This window comes from Meriones unguiculatus, chromosome 17 (assembly GCF_030254825.1).
Source record: "Meriones unguiculatus strain TT.TT164.6M chromosome 17, Bangor_MerUng_6.1, whole genome shotgun sequence".
NCBI lineage: Eukaryota > Metazoa > Chordata > Mammalia > Rodentia > Muridae > Meriones > Meriones unguiculatus.
Window position 1 is genome coordinate 99,253,782 of NC_083364.1, and position 20,149 is coordinate 99,273,930.

General features: G+C 46.1%; 1 protein-coding gene across 6 annotated transcripts in view; it reads right to left on the bottom strand.

The window, feature by feature from the left end:
- Positions 1–20,149, bottom strand: part of Prdm15 (PR/SET domain 15) — a 59,522-nt gene that overhangs the window by 34,843 nt on the left and 4,530 nt on the right. For all 6 annotated transcript variants that reach the window (XM_060370846.1, XM_060370845.1, XM_060370844.1 and 3 more), the window contains exons 2-6: positions 12,113–12,158; positions 11,437–11,530; positions 9,637–9,790; positions 7,553–7,805; positions 2,900–3,001 (exon numbers count right to left, since the gene is read on the bottom strand). In XM_060370846.1, coding sequence (XP_060226829.1) covers positions 2,900–3,001; positions 7,553–7,805; positions 9,637–9,790; positions 11,437–11,530; positions 12,113–12,158 — 649 coding nt within the window. The remainder of the gene's footprint in view (positions 1–2,899; positions 3,002–7,552; positions 7,806–9,636; positions 9,791–11,436; positions 11,531–12,112; positions 12,159–20,149) is intronic.

The following is a 20,149-nucleotide window of genomic DNA, read 5'->3' on the forward strand; positions in this document are numbered from 1 at the left end:
TGAAGAAATCATCCTTATTTCTTCAACAGTGGCCTGCTCTTACCTGAAGGATGTAGGGCCACATTGCCATCTCTCACCTGAATGACAACTTCAGCTTGAAGGGTTTTTTGGGGGGTTGTTTTCAGATTCCTCAGACAAGTTGTTTGGTCTCTTGCTCATGTTCAATTTTCTTCCAGCATCTACAGTCTTACTCTGCAGGATGGTCAGGGGTTGAGCAGTCCCACTGGGAGATACTTCAGCTCCCTAGTTAGTTTCTATAGAGAAATCCTTCCTCCCTATCTGGGGCATGAGCCAGATCCACCACTCTAAGAGGAGAAAATGAAGAAGTCTGAAGCTGCCCAAATTCCAACAGCTGACCCTGTGAGTCCCTGTTCTCAGTGCTACATACCTTGGGGTCCCCAAGGGTGGACCCAACATTCTGCTGATGGAAGCAGAGATGCAGCTGTGTGGGGCCAGGGCATGGTTGGGGCAGACCAGGAGGCCAGGGTTCTAAGCAGGCCAACAGTCTGTGCTTCTCTGTGCTCTCCTATTAGGCTCCTGACACTCCTCAAACCCTGCAGGAGCAGACATGTTTCTTGGGTGTCCCACTGCTGGCTTCGGCTTCTCTGACTTGCTAGCTTAATGCTGCTGCAAATACATCCTTACAACTTTTCCATCTTGTCCAATACTCTCTACTTCTCCTTTCTTTGTCCTTGTATTTAAGTGGAGTAGAATTCCAGGAGGGCATTAAGGCTAGTACATTCACTATTGCCTCATGTTTAATCAGATACCCCTAAATGACCTCCTGAGACAGGAGTAGCAAAAGAACACAGGAAATGACAGCATCAGGTGAAAGGTAAAGAACAACAGCCTTGCTTTCCATGCTCTCCAACCTCAGTTGGTCTCTTGGTGTTCTGCATGGTAGGTCTGATTTTAAAAGACACATGCTGACCCTTACCTGCCCACAGTCATGTATGTTCTAAGATCAATCATTAATAAATCCATGAAATTAGTTCAAGTTCATCTGGTTTTGAAGTTAGCCAACCATAGAGAGGGCAGACACCATAGGTTGGAGCCTAAACAACAAAGCCACACCTTCCCACTTGAGGCAAGCCTCTCAGACAAAGCTCTGCAGAAGGCAGTTTCAGGCCTAGTGTGATCACGGCTAACATAGAGGATCATAGAGTCACATTCTCCTACTGGACAAAGTATGTCCCAATGAAGCCTGTTCTCCATAGATTAGTGTACCAAAGCCATGTCATTTGGCTCTGGGATTGTCCTCAAAGCCAGTCTGCAGGGAACAAAAGGTTCCTTCTGACCCCAGCCCAGTTTCCCACAGACTCAGCTCCATACTCCTCTTCTTGTGATGAGCTTTCCACCAAGTCCTCAACTATCAGGTAACCTACCAGACACCCAGGCAAAGGTTGCAGAAGAGCCCCATGACCCCCTGGTAGTAGAAGCTGGGCAGTACTGCCTACATTGAACATGGCTCCAGCATGTGCAACTACACAGGCTGGGCAGGTGGGCTATTTACTTCAGCCTAAGTCTGTTTACCCAGGAAATGCTATCAATGCTATACAGACTGTTGTGAGACTCAACAAGGCAGGCTAAGTATATGCTAAGAGGACTCCCCTGAACTGGCATCTGGGAACATTGGTCTAGCTCTACTACCAAAGTGAAGGGAAGCTTTTTCTTCAACTAAAAATAGTCACCAAGAAAAATTACCCAACAAATCAAATAGCCTTTATTGGCTATTTTAAGGCTGAGTGACCATATCTTGTACAATATCCCTGCACTTTCTGGTTTCCATAGATGGGCCTTGCAATCTCATCTAAGGAGTATGTTCTTTCACAAACACAGCACTCTTAAGAAACCTGGAGCAACAGCAGATGGGGCTGGAGAGATGCCTAAGTGGCTAAGAGTTCTTGCTACTCAGAGACCAAGGTTCATGTCTCTGCACCTATGATAGCTCCCAACCCTCTGTAACTTCAGTTCCAGGGGATCTAATTGCCCTCTTCTGGCTTCTATGGGTACTGCACACAGTTGGTCCATAGATATGCACATAGGCAAAACACTCATACATATTAAAAAAATAAGTAAAAAGAAGGGGGAAAAAAAAAGAAGAAACTGACAGCTGCTCACTGTTCCTATCTGTGATGAACACAGGTGATTTTCCACAGGCAGAGGATAAAAGTGCTAAGAACAAGATTAGGAGAATAGCCCAGTAGTATAAGAACAGATGGCCATAATCCTCAGGAGATGAATGAGCCAGGCCTAGTGACCAAAATGTCTCCCAAATGCTCACATTAGCATTTCTGTTGCTAAAATCTGCCTAAAAAGAACCTTTTCATAGATTCCAGAACATTCCAATCACTGATTTACTCAGGCTACAAGAGCAAAACCCAGCAATCTCTGTCACATCCTTAAAATTGCAAACCAGTGGTTCCCTTGGGATTTGGCCCCTAAGTATGTTCTGCATGTGACAAAGGTCATAGCTTTCATACCTAGCTTCCTTGTAGCTTATTAGACTGGCATCTTTCTCTACTGCCTAGCAGAGAAGCTCCCAGGATACTGTATAACTAAGGAATGGAGTAGATTTTTCCCTGGCTACCTTCAACTAGTAAGAGAGCCTAAGGTAACAGGATGTCCTAAAGACAGACAGGAGAAGACTAACAAATACAGAAAATAGGTAGGACTACAAGAGACAGTCATGGGTTCTAACCCTTGCTTGTGTCCACCATATCCAGAGCCTGGTCAGCAGGACAGTAAGGAGGTTCAGGCCAAGGAGAGGAACTCTAAGCAGAAACTCACTGTGGGCAATGGGCAGACATATAAAGCCTGACAACTATGAGCATATGCCAACAGGGATGAAAAAGCTTAACACAATAATCTGTCTTCCCCATTTACCACTTTTCCTTACCGTTCAGGAGCTGAAGCTCCAGGAAGGTATTGGAGCACACCTTACACACCCACTGGCCACGCTCAGGCTCCACGGGAACACTGGGCTCAGGGGTGCCGGCAGCTGCAAGACACAAGACAGAAGGGTTAGCACTAAGCAGAGTACAGCCTGTCCCCTAGGTGATTGACAAGGATAAGGATGCACACAGACTCAGGAGCACTGTCCTCAGTTCCTAAGGCACTGAAGAAGTTTATCCTCATTTTACAGATGAGAAAGCTACGCAGACACGGTATCCCTTCTACTACCACAGGTGAGTCCTGTCACCAGATGCAGATATGTGGCCCTTCCCAGTCACCAGCCCTGTGCAACCTGATCCCTTCATATTCCCTAAGAGACCCACACTTGAGCTAGGCCTGGTTATATAGACTTGTAATACCAACTACTTAGTAGAATGGACAAAAGAGTGGAATTCCAAGGCCTCCTCTGGTCCAAGAACAAGTTTAAAGACAAATTGGCCACTAAATAAGGCCCTGTCTCAAACGATTTTTTAAAAGGGGGCTGGACATGTAGCTCAGAGGTAGAATGTTTCACCTTTATTCTACCTGTAGCAATACACATATACATATACATACACACACACACACACACACACACACACACACACACACACACACACACAAATACATTTTAAGATAGTCTTCAGAAAGGAGCTCTTGGGACAATAAGACGGGCTTTCTTTCATCTAAATGGCCTACCATCTCCTACAATATTCACATGAGAACTTGAAAACATCTGCTGCTCTGACACTGAGTAAAGTCTTCTCATTGAAGGACCAGGCAGTCATGATGACACAAGATTTGCAAAAGGTAACTTTACAAGGTAAGAATTTTTAAGAAAAAAACAACAGACAATAGCCAGCAGATAAGTCCTTAAGTGCCAACTGACTTTTCCAAACATAGGAAAATGTCTAAGCCAAGCCAGCATCCACAGCAACACTGACAGCCTGAGAAAGAGGGCTTTAGATGTGAGCATAGGACAAACCAGGTAATAGAAGAGCAGGCATACAGACTGAAAAGTCCAGCAGTACATATAGCAGGTTAACTTAGGGCAGGTCACAGACGGGGAAGTCAGGAGGGGAGGGACAATGGGCTGCTTCACAGCAGACTATGGTAGAGTCACATACTTGCATATATACACCTGTTGAGATCACCTGAAGTGGGCACTCAACATGGAAACTAGTTTGAAAATTAGAAAACACTAGTCACAAAGCCAGCAGCAGAGTGAGATAGAGTGGCCAGACTGTGGGTGTGACACGGCTTCTCAGGGTCTAGAAGATGTTAATTTCTGTCTTTCTCATTAGAAGGGTGATTGATTCTGAGTCCATGTTCCCTCCTCCACCTGCCTGGCCATGCCCTTGGAAGGAAAGCAAGCCACCCTTAATGTTACAGCAGGATAAAACCTGTTTTCTTTAAGCATATGTTCCTCAACTCACAGTGCTGTGACAGTAAGTAATATGAGCTGTTCTCCTGGTGGTCATGTGGCCACTGAGAGCTGTAGCTACCCAGCCTCAAAAGAACCCCACCACCCATCACAGGCTGAGGGAAGACCAAAGCTTATAGTAAAGATTTCCTAGCAAATGCTCACCACTCATGCTATCATAAAGTTAAAAAAAAATCATTAAATTTAACTACCAGAAGTTAGATACCATCTGTATTTAGGACCTGAGTCTACAGATCTACAAACTGATTGACTTGTATAATAAAGATGCTCATCTAAAGAAAATGTAAAAGGGCCAGGAAAAGAATGGGCCTTCCTGGCCCGTGCTCATCTTAAAGCCTGGGCACAGTGCAGCTCCTGGGGACGGACCAACCTAGGGTAAGGACAAAGTGATGTCTACAAGACTTGCCCACTCCATCTTGGGGTAACAAACTCTCTGGTGCATACATAAGGCCCAGCAGAGATAAGCAGAATGCAAAGTCCATCCTTCTCATGTCCAACCAGGGAACTAGAATCATCTAGAATGATTTCTAGACACTTCTCACCTCTCCTTATAGGCCTTGCTCTCTGTGGGTTTTTAAGAGGTAGGCAAGGAAGGCTGCAAAGCCTGGCTTATGCTGGGGGGATGCATCCAGCACATAGCCCAAGCTCTGTGGGCGTACTGTGGAGGGACTTGGGGAAAGGACAGATGAGTGGTCAGGGAGGTAGCTAGCCTCTTAAACAGCTAGTGGGAAAGGTGCCACTTAAGCAGCCAGTGGGGAAGTCCAGGGGAGTGTTAGAGGTTGGCCTGGTGCTCTATGTATTCAGATGCTGAATTCTGGGCCCCAAGATCTGGTTCCAGTACAGATGAGTTCATTCTCATATACACTAATATATGTTGTGTAAACTTTGCTCCCTAATTATCTCTGATTGGTTAATAAAAAGGCTGGACAGCCTGTAACTGGGCAGAAGAGAGGTAGGCAGGGCTTCCATTCCTGGGTTTGGGGTCTCAGAAAGGGACCACGAGGCGGAGAAGAAGGAAGAATAAGAAGATGGAGATGGATGTGGCCTGATGGAGCAGATGTAGCCAGACAGGACCAATGTTGGCAAGTAACTTGGGGCATGTGGCTAGAAGTAGTCAGACTTGCCTAGAAATTAACATAAAGGAGACCTGCCCAGTTATTGTGCTTAAAGCTTATTGAACAAATCAACAGGTCTTTGTCCCAATTATTTGGAATTAGACCAGGTGAATCGAAAAGCTCTGATTTAATAAATTTTTCTACAATAAGGGAGTATATGCTAGCAGCAGCCAGCCTGAGAGGGCTAGGTGAGTGCCCCAGAGGTAGAAAGACATGGAGACTCCAGCCAACCACCTGGTTGACAGTAGCCAGTGATTTGTACCACTTACAAGTATGTGCCAAGCCATAGTGAAATGTTTCTAGGCTCCAGAGCTGGAGAAGCCACATCTGCACCTGGCTCCATTTTGTGCCACTTTATGAGGCTGGCCCCAGGACACATACCCAGGCTCTTCCAATCCTCACAACTTCAACTGACTAGAAATATAGGACAGGCCAGAAAGTCCTCTGTGTTAAGAACTTCCACCTGTAAAATGTTAGGAAGTGCCCTGTGAGGCCTCTGTATCACATGATGCCATTTTCATGAGAGGTCACTATATCTGGGGTCAGAAGCAGAGTCACTGTATCACTTCAATGATGAAATGCTTTGTGACAAAAACAACAGTGAGCAAGGCTGCTACCCCGGGACCAAGGTTAACAGGGCAGGCACTGCAGCTAAGGCTTCTCCAACAGGAGATCCTCAATCTGATGGCTCAAATGATTCTTCCACACAAAACTACATATGCATCAGTACACACACAAACACATACATATACCTTTGCTATGTATACACATGCACAATCCTATATGTGTACATACACACAAGCATATGCACGTATTTGTATATTTGAGCACACACAGGCACAAACCTAAAAATTTACATATACACTAACATAGGTACACATCTGTGTATCTGTGCACACACATACACACTTACATGCCTGTACATATACTAAAATATGTTTATGTTTATGGGTCTGTACACACTCATGTATACACACCTGTGCATCTGAACAAAAATGTAAATTCCCACATGCCTATACATAAAAATACGCATGTAATTCTCATGGATCCATATACTCAGACATATACAAGCCTATACATCTATATGCATACAAAATGTGCACTGTATATCTGCACACAGGCTGATAAATAAACACGTATGTACACACATGAAGGCACCCATGCACACACCAAGGCATCTGTCCAGACATACCACACTTCTGCATGGGCACACACCTACACACATGCTCATGAACCAGACTTAAGGAGGGGCACAGTGGCAACACTGGCACACTGACAGCATAGCAACCAGATCTGCTGTTCCAGTCCTGGTTTCCTCCCCTTCTGCACTGTGACATGACCTGTTCCCTCACCTCACCTTCTACACTGTCACTTCGCCTGCCCTGGGGCTTTACCTTTTACATTGTCACTTGGCCTGTCTCTTGTTCCCTCACCTTCTAGACAAACCATCATTCAGCCTGTCCCTGGCTCCCTCACTTTCTACACCAGCAGTTCTCAACATATGAGTTTCCCTTTGGGGGATGAACAACCCTTCTAAAGGGGTCACCTAAGACCATCAGAAAACAGAAATATTTACATTATGATTCAAAACAGTAGCAAAATTACAGCTATGAAGTAGCAACAAGAATAATTTTATGGTTGGGGGTCACTGCCACATGAGAAACTATATTAAAGGATCCCATCATTAGGAATGTTGAGAATCACTGTTCTACATTGTCATTCTGCCTGTCCTGGGCCTCACCTTCTATACCATGATTTGGCCTCACAGGAATAAACTGCTTCCTTACAGCATGGGCCATGTGGGAACTCTTAGATCAGAACAAGTGCTAGCCTGTATTATACCCAAGTGCTTCAATCACCTAAAGACAAAGAGGAACCATTTCTCACCTGCAAGGGTCCCAAGATTTAGGTGAGCATTGTCTGTTACTCCATATGCCCAGGCATAGGGGACAAGTACTACACCAATTCCACTCCACCTCCCCTGCCCCAGCTGCTCACCCAGCATCTTCATTAACATCTCTGGCAAGGGGCCCAGCCCTAAGGAGGAAACAGGATGTACCCTGAACACTGGAGCAGGCCTGCTTCAGCATTGGCTTATCCATCTTCTTGGCATAAAAGGCAGCATACCACACACGCAGTTCAGTGCCTGCAGGGATGTCCCTTGAGGTGGTGAAATACACGTCACTGCCATGCTGGTAGGCTGTCAGGTTCTGGTGCCCAGGCTCCAGTGCTGGTCGCACCAGCATCATCCAATTGCAATCATCCTCATTGGAAGTGTCGAAACACACAGGATGCCCGTCCTTCTGGAATACCTGAGGGAAGGGCCACAGGCTGGTTACCCACCAGTTTATCATTGTGGCATAGGACCATGGGAAGACCATAATGCTTCTAATAAGACCTGTTGACAAGCTGCCTACCATGGCCAGGGGATTAAGAGAATGACTCCATGGCTTAGATGGGTCAGACTGGTCACAAAAAAGAGGAAGTTGAAGACATGCAACAGGTCTCATCACTGGCATACCCAAGGACTATTTGTAAGCCAGGTGGGAACTAAGACTCCTGAGTTCTCCTGTTCAAGAATCAAGAAGACCCCGAGCTCTCCTCCTATGCAGGCTTCAAGGGGACTGTGAGCTCTCCTCCTGTCCAAGCATCAAGGGAATCTTGGCCTCTCCTCTAGGCATCATGAAGATCTAGAGCTCTCCTCCTATCCAGCATAATAACAAAGAGCTTTCCTCTCAAGTTTTCTTGGGAATGAGACACCTGAGTTCTCCCCATGACTCATATGGAAACCCAAATATTGGAACTCTTCTCCTGGTTCTGCTCCAAGCACAACATCAGCAGAGTTCTTCAGTCCAGGTGAGCTAGCCCCAGTCTTCAGGACTTAATCTTCAGGGTTAATTGAGGACAGGGCAGGGAGAGCCTTTAGTGTCTTTAACTTTGACTTAGCATAGGCATAGAATCTGTTCTCATTCTGTGAGAACTGCTTCCTCAAGGACCCTGCCCCACTGCCCAGCTTTTCCTGAACAGACCCTTATTAGGGCACAGCCCTCAGTACAGAAAAAACCTAGGAGGCCAACAGGTGCCCAGTGAACCCTAGTGGGTGTGGAAGGCACGTTTCCACCTTCCTCTCAGGGACACAGGACTTCCCTTGGGACATGCAGGTGCTCAGAGCGAAGAACAAGTTGATACCTGAAAAATAACCTTTAGAATTGAGAAGGTGGAAGGAAGTCAAACAGGCATGAAGGACCTTCTCCAGCCATATGCTGGCACCAGTGTTTACCCATTACCTGGGCCCACAGAGGGCAGACACTAAGCCACTTGCCTTTCTAGGCTCAGATTTAGCCCTTTGCCATCATTCCTTAGCACAGAATCTTTCTTTCTGCTTTCCTCACACTTTTCCTTCTGTAAGTGTCTATTATCGAGCATCTTTCCTCTTTGGCTGAAGTCTGTCCCACAAGCTCAAATATCCCAAGAGTGCCAAACTCTGAGACTACAACATCTAAGCCTGGTGGCTGCCTCTTCTGGGTCTCAAAGAGAAGCACACAGTCTCTAGAGCTGAGGAGCAACTCAGCCCTCATTTATTTATGTCTGAACTGTTTCTGAAGGCTTGTCCCATGTCTGAGCCTCCTCAGCCTTAGTAGGCTTCCTGAGGTTCACTTTATATCCTCCGCCATCTCTGTAACTGACATCCACTTTGTTTTTTGTTTTGTTTTTGGTGTTATATCTAAGTTGGAAATACCCGCTCTCCCTCAGCCAGATGTGCTCTGTGCAGCTGCCAAGCCACATGCTGTCACCCAATTTCTGAGAGCTTCGTGCAACTCACACATAAGTGAGAATGCCACACCATGCAGGAAGCTACAGAGACCATCACTGTGCTGCAGCCCCAGCACCTGCTGCGGAAGAGGAGTTCCTTCAGCATGGGGTCACTCCTGTCTGTTCCTAAATGTACTCTCTAAAGATCTACAAGTTAGTAGGGACTGCCTTAACTCTCATGCTCTGTGACATAAAGTACACTGAAGCAAAGGAAAGAATTCTCCAGTATTTCAAATCCTCACCACTCAGTGGTCCTCACCCCACTCCCACCAGGAGTCACACAGCCCGATTCTGAAGGGGCCATGAAGCCCCTGCCCCTGCAGCTTTTACCTTCAGAGGAAATGCAGATTCTTTCTCCCACTTGGCGACCCTTCTGGACTCAAACGGACCAAACTGTGTGCGCTTGACTAGCTGGGTTACTGCAAACACACCTTCAGCCCCATCATCCAGGCGCCTGATCTCCAGGTTAGAGGGAAGGGAGGACCTGGAAGTAGAAGGAGTCTCAAGGAGGCCCTGGCCACTCTCCCACTGACCAGAGCAATGCAGTGCCTACAAGCCCCCTCACTGACCATCATGCTTCAAAGATGCACTTTATCAGGGAGCAGAATTGAAGCTCTCCCTCTACAGGAGAACAGGACTGGGCTAGGCTTTTGAGGACCCAGAGCCCATACACTAAGCAACACACTTAAAGCCCCACAAGACAATGCTGACCTCACATTCCTAGTGTATGGGTGCTGAGGTACAGTAACTGAATCAGACCTAGTATGTAGAGAAAGGTGGAGGAAGGGAAAAAGGGGGGGGGGGCACAGAGCATGGTGAGGTGTTTTGTACATGCTAAAGACCAGCAAAGGAGCTCTGGTCTGGGTGGGCTCAACCTGCTTCCTTGAGGATGTGACATCATTACCCAGACTAGAAGGTCAAAGAAAATGCTGGACAAGGAGGTCATGGAGCTGGGACCTCAGCATGGGTGAAGCTTGGGCCAGTGGGAGACATATTCAGAAGCAGAGGTATACCATCCCCACTGGGGATAGGCAGAGGCAGGGCTAAGAAGGAAGAGCCAATGACCAAGGGCTCTGGCTATGCACCCAATGTCTTCAGCTGGATCTTGATGGGCAGTTGGCATCTTGGCCCCACAGAGGAGCTGATCAGCTCTCTACCTTGGGCAAAAATATTTTGAAAACGTAAGTCACAAATAAAGATAAATAAACATGGGTAGGCACCAGATGGGAGATTTCCAAACAGTAATAAGACACTGAGCATTATTAGTTTAGCATCAGCTTTAGGCACCACCAGAGCTTCACAGAGCTGACTTAGGTTCTCTATGTCTCAGGCTACTGAGGTCCAGAGAGAGAGCACTTGTTCTAAGTGGCGCTATATGGCAGCAGCCTATGGGCTCTTATAATAGATCTTTGAAGGTCTACAGAGTAATGCCTGGCTACTAAGGTGCCTCAATATATCTGCAAGCTTTGTTTTTCCTTGTAGCTATAGCTGCCTCATTTGTTCCCTGGACTACCTGTCCAGAACTTTTACCCTTTCTATCCATAGTACATACCTGTCCATAGAGGCCTAGATTCAGGACACAGATAAAACTCAACAGACAGACCTATATTTTGGCCTTTTTTGTTTTTGTTTGTTTGTTTGGTTGGTTGGTTGGTTGGTTGGTTGTTTGGTTTTATGAAACAAGAGTTTCTCTGTGTAGCTCTGGCTGTCCTGGAACTTGCTCTGTAGACAAGGCTGGCCTCAAACTCACAAAGATCTACCTGCCTCTACCTCCTAAGTATTGAGATTATGGATGTGTACTACCACCACCTGGCAAATTTGGCCACTTTTGCTCAATACATACATAAATTGATGAGAAGTCCAGGCTGGCACAGCCCAGTCTCCTGAGGTCCCTGACTACATCAAAGAAACACACCCTCATGCTTTGAAACAATTAACTCATCCCAGTGGGAAAGTACCCAGCTCCCTGAGAGACAGACACCCCCACACCCACACCCAGTCTCTAATTTTGGCTCTTGAGCCTCCTTCTATCTGCAGACACATGGGGCCTCTGTACTCTGGCCACAGTAGACAAGCAGAGAGCCCCTCTTCATAGACAGGGCTTCTGTGGAAGCTTAGGTACTCACTCACCTTGCCCTGCTCAGCACAAAGGAGTCCTTGACCATGACCACAGGTCCCAGTTCAGGACACTCTGAGTCATGGTACTGGCTGCAATCTTCACACCCTGTGAACAGACAATGAGTGTCTGAGGGGACAATATCCAGGGAAAGAGAAACCCAAGACCACAAACCTGGGAAAGGGGACCCTAATGCAATGGGCTTCATGAGACATTTGTGCTAACACAAAGACAAGCAAGGATACAACAGACAGGAGGTCTGTCACAAAAGTCACCTCTTAGTGCTAATGAAAGCACAGAATGCCAAGCAAAAGCCCCTTCCCAAGAACACAAATCTATGGCACTTTCAAACCCCACGTATCATCTCCATGGTTAGGAAGATCAAGATTCAGTATACTAATAACCCATTACCCTAAACCTCGTACCCTTCATTCTTTCTAAACCTTGGGTGAATTTCTGAGTTAGGGATCACCTCTCTATATGCCCCTACTGAGAGTCCTGAAGAGAAGTAGCCTGAGGCCACAGCACTACAGCAGACAGATAACACCCAGGCTCTCAAAGCAAGTCAGCAAATTACAGACTCAAAAGAAGTACGTTTGTGCTATAAAACAAAAGATGGATGTAGCTTTGCCTAGACAGGAAGTGTGAATCCTATCATGCCGTCCCTAGACATGTCTATTGGTTACTTACAGATAAACATGATCTCATCACTGCCATCTTCAGCCATTGCTGACATCTGCCAAGATACAAGAGAACCCCATAAATAGTGAGCTTTTACAACATATGTTTATATGTGGGTTTTCCTATGCATATAGGTGCACATACACTTGTGTGCATATGTGTGTCAAGGCCACAGTCACCCTTAGGTGTCAATCTCCTGTTGCCATCCCCCTAGTTCTCCAAAACAGGAACTTCCCCTGGAACCTGGGGTTTGCCAATTAGGCTAACCTGGCTGGCCAGAGAGCATCAGAGACCCTGTCTCCACCTCCTCAGTGAAGGGATTACAAGTACATGGCATAAACCTAGCTTTTAAAATGTGGGTACTGAGGATAGAGCTCAGGTCCTCATGCTAGCCTGGCAGGCACTTAATTGACTGAACCATTTCTTTAGTTCCTCAGGAGTTTTTACAGTTTTTTTTTTTTTTACTCTTTTAAGACTCCTCAATCCTGTCCAGGAACAAAAAACAGTGCTTTCAATAAATCCTTATTTTTAACTTTAAACAAGTTCTCACCTACAGTAATAATGTTTCTTTTTCTTTTGTTGTTGTTGTTGTTATTTTTCAAGACAGGGTTTCTCTGTGTAGCCTTGGCTGTCCTGGACTCCCTTTGTAGACCTGGCTGGCCTCCAACTCAGTGATTGACCTGCCTCTGCCTCTCCCTAAGTGCTGGGATTAAAGGCACACACCCGGCTAGTAATATGAATGTCCTCATGACTAAGAGGCCTTCATGAACTCCGCTCTCCCTTGTTTCATAGCAGCTGCCATTTATATACTGTATTTTAAACATATGCTGTAGTTTAGAAGCCTCTTTTTTTTTTTCTGCCACTCCCTCTCTGGGCTGTGAATTCTTTGCAGACATTCATTTCCACTATAACCTGTCCTTCAGTATCTAGCTTGTGCCAATGTCCCATTAACCCCTGGGTGGGTAATAAGTAGTGTCTGACACACACCATGGTAGGTTCTCCTGTTCCCACAAAGCCCTTTGTCAAGCTATTTCTATTTCCCATTCATCCTTTGAAGGTTGCCTCAAAAGCCATCTCCATAGCAGGTAGTGGACCACAGACCAATTCTATTCCAAGCATGTGTTTCAGACAGGATGATGCAGGTGTTGTTCATTCTGGGATACTAGATGCCTAAGCTATAAGATATGAAAACACCATCTTCATTCAGTTTGGGGAGAAGCATAAAGTGAGGTACACCTAGTATCTCTCACCTAACAATCCTCCCAACCCCACATCCTTCCTGCCATTGGATTACTCTGCCTCTCTGTCTCAGGAAAAAATGCAAGCTAATAAACACTTCCTGAATGTTAGTCTCGCTTGTTCTCCAAACCCATCCCAACCCCAGCAACTTTAACATTAGAACACAGATAGGATAAAGGCCCAGTGAAATTCCAGACTGGCTGAATGAGCTATTACTAAGCAAAGAAGGAAAGGGCCAAGCATCAGGATGGGAGAAGAAAGGAGCTATTACAGAATCCAGGGAGGTGACTTTGCAAGTTGAAAGTTTTCCATGTTGCTTAAAAATACTTAAAACAACCAGGCACATTAAGACTCAAACTCAGCAAAACATTTTCTTTTTCTGGAATTCCATCTAAGCTAGAAGCTGGCCTACTAACTCTAACCCAGTTCCATGCTTCTGCCCGGTCTCTCAGGACTCTTGGCAGGTGGGCACCATGTGCAGTGGTTACTAACCCAGGATGGGGACAGTGGCTGGTCACTGAGCAGAAGGTAAGGAGGGACTGGCTCAGTTTCAGGGGATTTAGTCTATGGTTGGCACTGCAGGCTGGAGGTCTGTGGAAGGCAGAGCATCACAGTAGGAGCATGTAGGATGAGCTCAGCTACCCTTTTCATGGCAGCTGAGAAGCAAATGTCCCCTATGAGGGCAATTCCCTAATGACCAAACTTTCTTTCATTAGGTTCCTTCTAAATGTTCTGCCATGAGCCACTAGTACCATCAGTTGGGAACCAACTTTTAACCTACAAAAAAACTTTGCGGGGGTGGGGGGTGGGGGGAAGAGGTGGGGCAGGGCGGGGAGGAGTGGGGAATGTAAAATACACAAGAAGCAGCATCCAGGTGACACGTATGTGTTACAAGAGCCTGAGGGCCTGTGCACCACACCAGGTAACCAGTCTACCCACCAGCTACACTCAGGTCAGAGGGCTCTGCAATCAAACCAGGTAACAAAAGGCCACCAGGTAACAAGAGGCCACCGTAAGCCACAGCTAGATCACAGCTGGACACAGAACACAGCCAACAAAGTTAATCAGAATGGAGCAGGAGAAAAAGAATCTACTTTGTTCTGCTACAGAGCCTGAAGCTGCACAGAGGTATGATGCTTCTCCCTAGGGCAACAGCCCACTGTCCAGCTCCACCTCTGCAAGCAGTACAAGGACAGGAGCCCTAAGCCCAGAAGCTTTAGTTGCTGGCATGAGAAGAAAAGGAAGGCACAAAAAAAATGCTGTTAAGCTGGTCAGTTCCATGGTGCTTAACACAAGAGATCTGTGCATTATTCTTTTTTAGAAGTATCTGGTCCCCGTAGTGCAGCCTCTAGAATCTTTTTCTAAGCAGAGGTCACATGCAGTGATGTGCACTTTCAAAGTTTGCTCTCATCCACTAATGTGCCATGAGTGCTCCTTTGCGCAAGTCCCCAGTCCCCAGATTTCTATGACCCTCACACATTAACAGAACAGTGCTGGTGTAGTAACACTCACCTATGATCCCCAAAGTAGGCAGGCTGAGGGAGGGGAGGGTTGTGAGTCCAAGGTCAGTCTGGGCTCCACAGGAATAGCTTATCTGAAAACCAAAAATGAGAAGGAAATTCCCAAAGAAGGAATTACAGAAAGCACAATTTTGTGCAAAAAGGGGGGTGGATTAAATTTTTGAGAGAAAACTGCCTTTCTCTAATGTTTCAGAGCATGTTCCATGGTCCAGAAAGCAGCAGCAGTACCTGTTCTGCCTGACACCTACTCAGAAGCTGGCTGGGGCCCCGAAGGTTTTCTGCACTCTCCAGCTGACTCAGCTGCAGCCCAAACTTGGCCCATAGCTATTGCACACCAACTAAATACGGCTATAGTGACAGAGGGCCACGATGGCTCTCTAAGAAAACAAAATGCAATGTGAGTGTCTAGGAGATTGTCAAGAACCCCCTGAATCTAACCAGTTGGGGACAGAAGTGAAGGTGGACTCCAAGCATACTTTCCCTAGTATTGACACAGGATGCTAGGGACACAGCCTGACCCAGGTGACAAGTACAGTGGTAATATTCATGCTCAAAGTGACAGGATCTAGAATCACCTAAGAGGTTTCAGGGGGACTGTCTAGATTAGGTTAACCTCTGGGCATGCCTCGTTATCCAGATTCAGATAACTGAAGGAGGAAAACCCACCTCAACTGTGGGCAGCACCACTCCATGGGCTGGGGTCCTAGACTGAATAAAATGAGAAAGCAAGCTGAGCACCAGCATTCTTCACGCTCTGCTTCTGGAATGAGGATACAACATCGCTATCTCCCTCAACCTCTTGCTGCCATGCTTTCCCCACTATGATGAACTATACCCTCAAGCTGTGAGACAACATGAGTTCTTTTTCCTTTAGGTTACTTTTGTGAGGTATTTTATTGCAGCAACAGAAAAATAATTAAGACAGTCACATTAGCGGGAGCATTCAGCCTGCTCACCCCAAGCTTAACCATGAAGCTATAGTGATAGAGGTCTAGACAGCATGAACTCGACAGACAGGCATAGACTTACACATGTTAAGACAAGCTTCCATAATGACAGAAGTGATTCAGTTGAAGAGGGAGGGACTTCTTTTCTATGAATGTTGCTGGGATGACTGGGCATCACATGCAAAAAATGAACACTGATACCATGTCTTTCCAAAAAAAAAGTACAAATCTGGGCATGGTGAACAGGTAATCCAACATTCTAAGGCTGAGGCAGGAGAATCACATGTTCTGGGTCAGCTGGGACTTTACAGAACACTCTGCTTTAACATAAACCATTAAATCCACTGTTTGTATGTATGTGGCTATCTATTCTGTCCTAATGGCTGCTCAGCCAACACCACACAGGAGAAGCTTAACCAACAGCCTGCCATTCTAGCCTTACTATGAGGCTTCATTATTTCCTGTTAGAGCCTTTTTGAAGATGGCTCCATCCATTCTGGTCTTTTTGCTTCTCCATCAAATTTCTCCTCCTCCTCTTTTTTTTTTTTTTTGGTATTGTTTTGTTGAGATAGGGTCTCACTATGTATCGCTGAAACTTGCTATGTAAACCAAGCTGGCCTCCAACTCAAGACATCCTCCTGCTTCTGCAGTGCTGGGATTAAATGATGGACTTCTCCACAGAAACTTTAGTCAACCCTGTTTACAGCTGTAAAAAGATCTTGAAAGATTCAAACATACATACTTAGCTGGCCTAAGCATCCTCATGCCTGTAATTCACAGGTTTTTCTTTTTCTTTTTTTTTGTTTGATTTTTGTTTTTGTTTTAATTCATTTTTTTAAAGAAATTTCTCACAAGTCTTGGTGGTCTGGGCATGTTTTTCACTTACAATGGATCTTAGCTTGAACAGTCACAGCTCAAGGATCTGGGAGCCAGCTCTGGTGTAGAGGCCCTGGGGATTTCTCTTTAAACAAGTGGACCATCCTTCCCATTGGCATAGGCTTTCATGACTATATTAAAAGCAACAGGGAAGAAATCTATACAAGGAAAAAGCAAAAGGACAGTTTCCCTAACTCTGTACTGTCATCTAGGTTTGCTAGGTGCTGAAAGAGGGACACTGGCTTAGTCAGAGAGAATCCTGAGCTAAATACTTGGTAGTATTGCAAACCCCATTCAAGTCACACACCAGGCACTGGAGGCCTGAGGAATCTCTCAAAATAGATCTGCTAGGATCAGGGCAGGCCAGCAGCTCATCAGCCTAGCTAGGTAGAGACCAAACAGGCTGAGGGGACTATAATCAGCCTGTAATAACTAGTACACAGAGCTAGATGCCAGAGACCAGCATGTTTGCCACTGCTGTTCCTGGGAACTGATTATCATCACCCTTTTCTGGTCTTGGCTTCCTCACATACACGCTTAGTGCCTTTCTGGTCTGCTACAAGCCACTGCATACAGTTTTCCTACTCTTAGTCCCACTACCATGTCCTTCTATGCTGTTTCCTGCCCATTTCTGTGCAAAGACAGACACCTATGGGCACCTAGACGCAGATGCAGAATGGTTCCAGCATGCCATCCATGCCAGAAGAACAGCAAAACCAATTCTGCAGGTGCCTCTTGGCCACCTGAGCTCTGGCTCCCATATTTGGCCTTGTGGCTTTCTAAGCTCATTTCCTATGGAGGACAAAGCTTTCTCATACCATTTAATAAGTGTTCCTTTCTAGGGTCCCTGCCTGTTTTAGTGTCTTTTTCTGCTGCTAGGATAAAATACTCTAACAAAAGCAACTTAAGCAAGAAAGGATTTATTCTGGCTCATAGTTCAAGGAGTCAGTCTTGTTAGGGAATTCAAGACAGCAGGAGCTTAAGCCACACCTCATACTCAATCTACAGTCAGGAAGCAAACAATGATAAATACTTCCCAATACTCAGCTAGCTTCCTCCATTTTTACACAGTCCAGGACCCCTGCTCAGGGAATGGTCCTGACCAGTCTGCCCACATCAGTAAGTGCAATCAAGGATAAGCACCCCGGGCTTGCCTGGAGGCCACTCTCCCAGGCGATCCTGGATTTTGTCAGACTGGCAGTTAATACTCACCCGCACACTGTGCCTGCCACCCTTCTATACTTAGCACTTTGTTCTCGGCCTAGGTTCATCTCCCCTCTGTTGGTCCCATTCTCTTCATCTACCTCTTCACCCATGTTTAAATTTTAGACTCTTCTCCTGCCCAAGTGAGTACCACAGATCAGATGCCAGCAGGTCCCACACAGCTCCACAGCCATAGCTGAACACAGTGTCACCCACCTGAGAAAACAATCCATGCAAACAGAGGTGAGAAGGACAGAGTCCCTATCTTAAATACAATAGGCCTCTGCTGTGACCAGTGGCCAAGCTATAACTTCCTCCCTGCAATCTGAACTACTGCTCTTCAGAAAGCCCACAAACGTCCAGGCCGCACAAAGATACTCTGGGCCTCTCTCATCTTAGCCCCATGCACCCCACAGCCCAGTGTCTCTATACAAGCCTCTCTGCTCACCAGCTCCACTCTTACATCAGCTCCTTCAAATGGGATTCCAGCGCTCACCTGGCCTCACTTTACCACCTGTAAGATAAGGCTGCTCTTCCACTTGATTTTCTTGTCCTTCCTTCCTTCCTTTCTTTCTTCCTTTCTTTCTTTCTTTCTTTCTTTCTTTCTTTCTTTCTTTCTTTCTTTCTTTCTTTCTTTCTTTCTTTCTTTCTTTCTTTCTTTCTTTCTGTGTGTGTAGGGTTTGCCACAGGCATGCCTATGTGCAGATTCTACAGCTGGAAGAGGGAAGATGCACACTTTCTCCATAGCTTCACCTAGCTGTTTAGAAGGACAAGCCAATGAGGTAAGCCTCATGTCTACTCTTTTCACTGAGTCCCTTCTCCAATGCCTGCATATTCCATCCCTTCCCTCACTGGAATCTTGCTTTACTCTTCTTGTTGCTGCTTCCTGTGTTCCCACTCTGCTTCCTGGGTCCAGCTCCTGCAGCTTCCCTGAAAAGCCTGGTTATGGTCTGAGTGTGCATATTTAAACCTTCAGGCACAGCAAGCTGCCAGGGCATGCCAATCTCACTCAGGATGCCTGATGTTGTAAATAGAACCCTCACGGCCTAAAGCTTCTAGCACCACACCACGTCTAATTTCTTTCCAGCCAGCAAGGCACTTGTGTTCAACTTCCACCTCCAGAACCCTCCAGGAGGTGTGGTTTAGCCCCTATTATCTGAGGTCTTAGGGCTGGGCCTGCCATTCTGGTAGCTTGGACTCTTCAATTGAGGTTGCCTACTCTTTCTTTCCTAACTTCTCCATCCTTTCTTCTTAGTTCATCTGTAGTGAGGCTGTTTCCAATGTTCACTTCTGGTTCTTGCAGAAGGATTTCCGAGCAAAAGAGAGGTGTACAGTCTACCACATAAAATGGAAACTGATGTAGTATGTTCTTTCAACTTGAAGATCCTAGCTCAACCAGTTATGGTGGCAAAATTTTGGCAGCCTGTGAGGGTGGAGTTCTAGAAGCACCTTGCTTAACATGATGCACTAAGGTAAACTAAGCAGCACTATGATTCATCACTATAAAAGGTAAACCTGCCATCACCAATTAACATGTGTTCCCCTCCCCAAACTTAAAAAATGCCCAAGACCTGCAGAGAGAACTAGACACAGGCAATACACTTCTCAAAGGCAGCCTCTTAGCTGGATGTGGTGGTTCTGCACAGAGCTGTAGTCTTAGCACTCATATTTCAAACAGCAGAAAAATAAAAGGCAGTCTCTTGACAAAGTAGGTATGTTCCTTCTCCCCAGTCAGAAGGCAGGGGAAGTCCAATCATGTCCTCACTGTATACCCCTGGCACTGCTCAAGACTCAGGACACACTTGGCTTCAGTACTGTCCCTCAAGCCACACTATTCAGCCAATGTCTCCTGTGACACTGGCATTTCATCAGCACTCAGAACTATGAGTGGAGGCCCAGACTACAGTAGAAAGAAAAACATGCCTAACAGAGCCTGAACCAGGGCATATCTCAGCAGAAGGAAGCGGGGTCTCAACCCTAGTTTATACAAGTTCACCAACAAGACTCATCAGATCTCATGGGACTCAGAACCTGCTCCCACTCCATGTGACAGAGGTTGGAAGAGGATGAGGGACTTCAGCAGGACATCCACCTATATACGTTTCCTAAGGATTTATTGAGGTCCCCTTCCCAGCCTACATGTCACCTGCTGCTGTGTCCTCTCCCAGAACTGCTATAAGGTACACGTGGTCTCAAAATCCTGGCTATGATATGATTGTCACTGTGATGGTATCAGAAGGTGAGTGGATGGTATCAGAAGG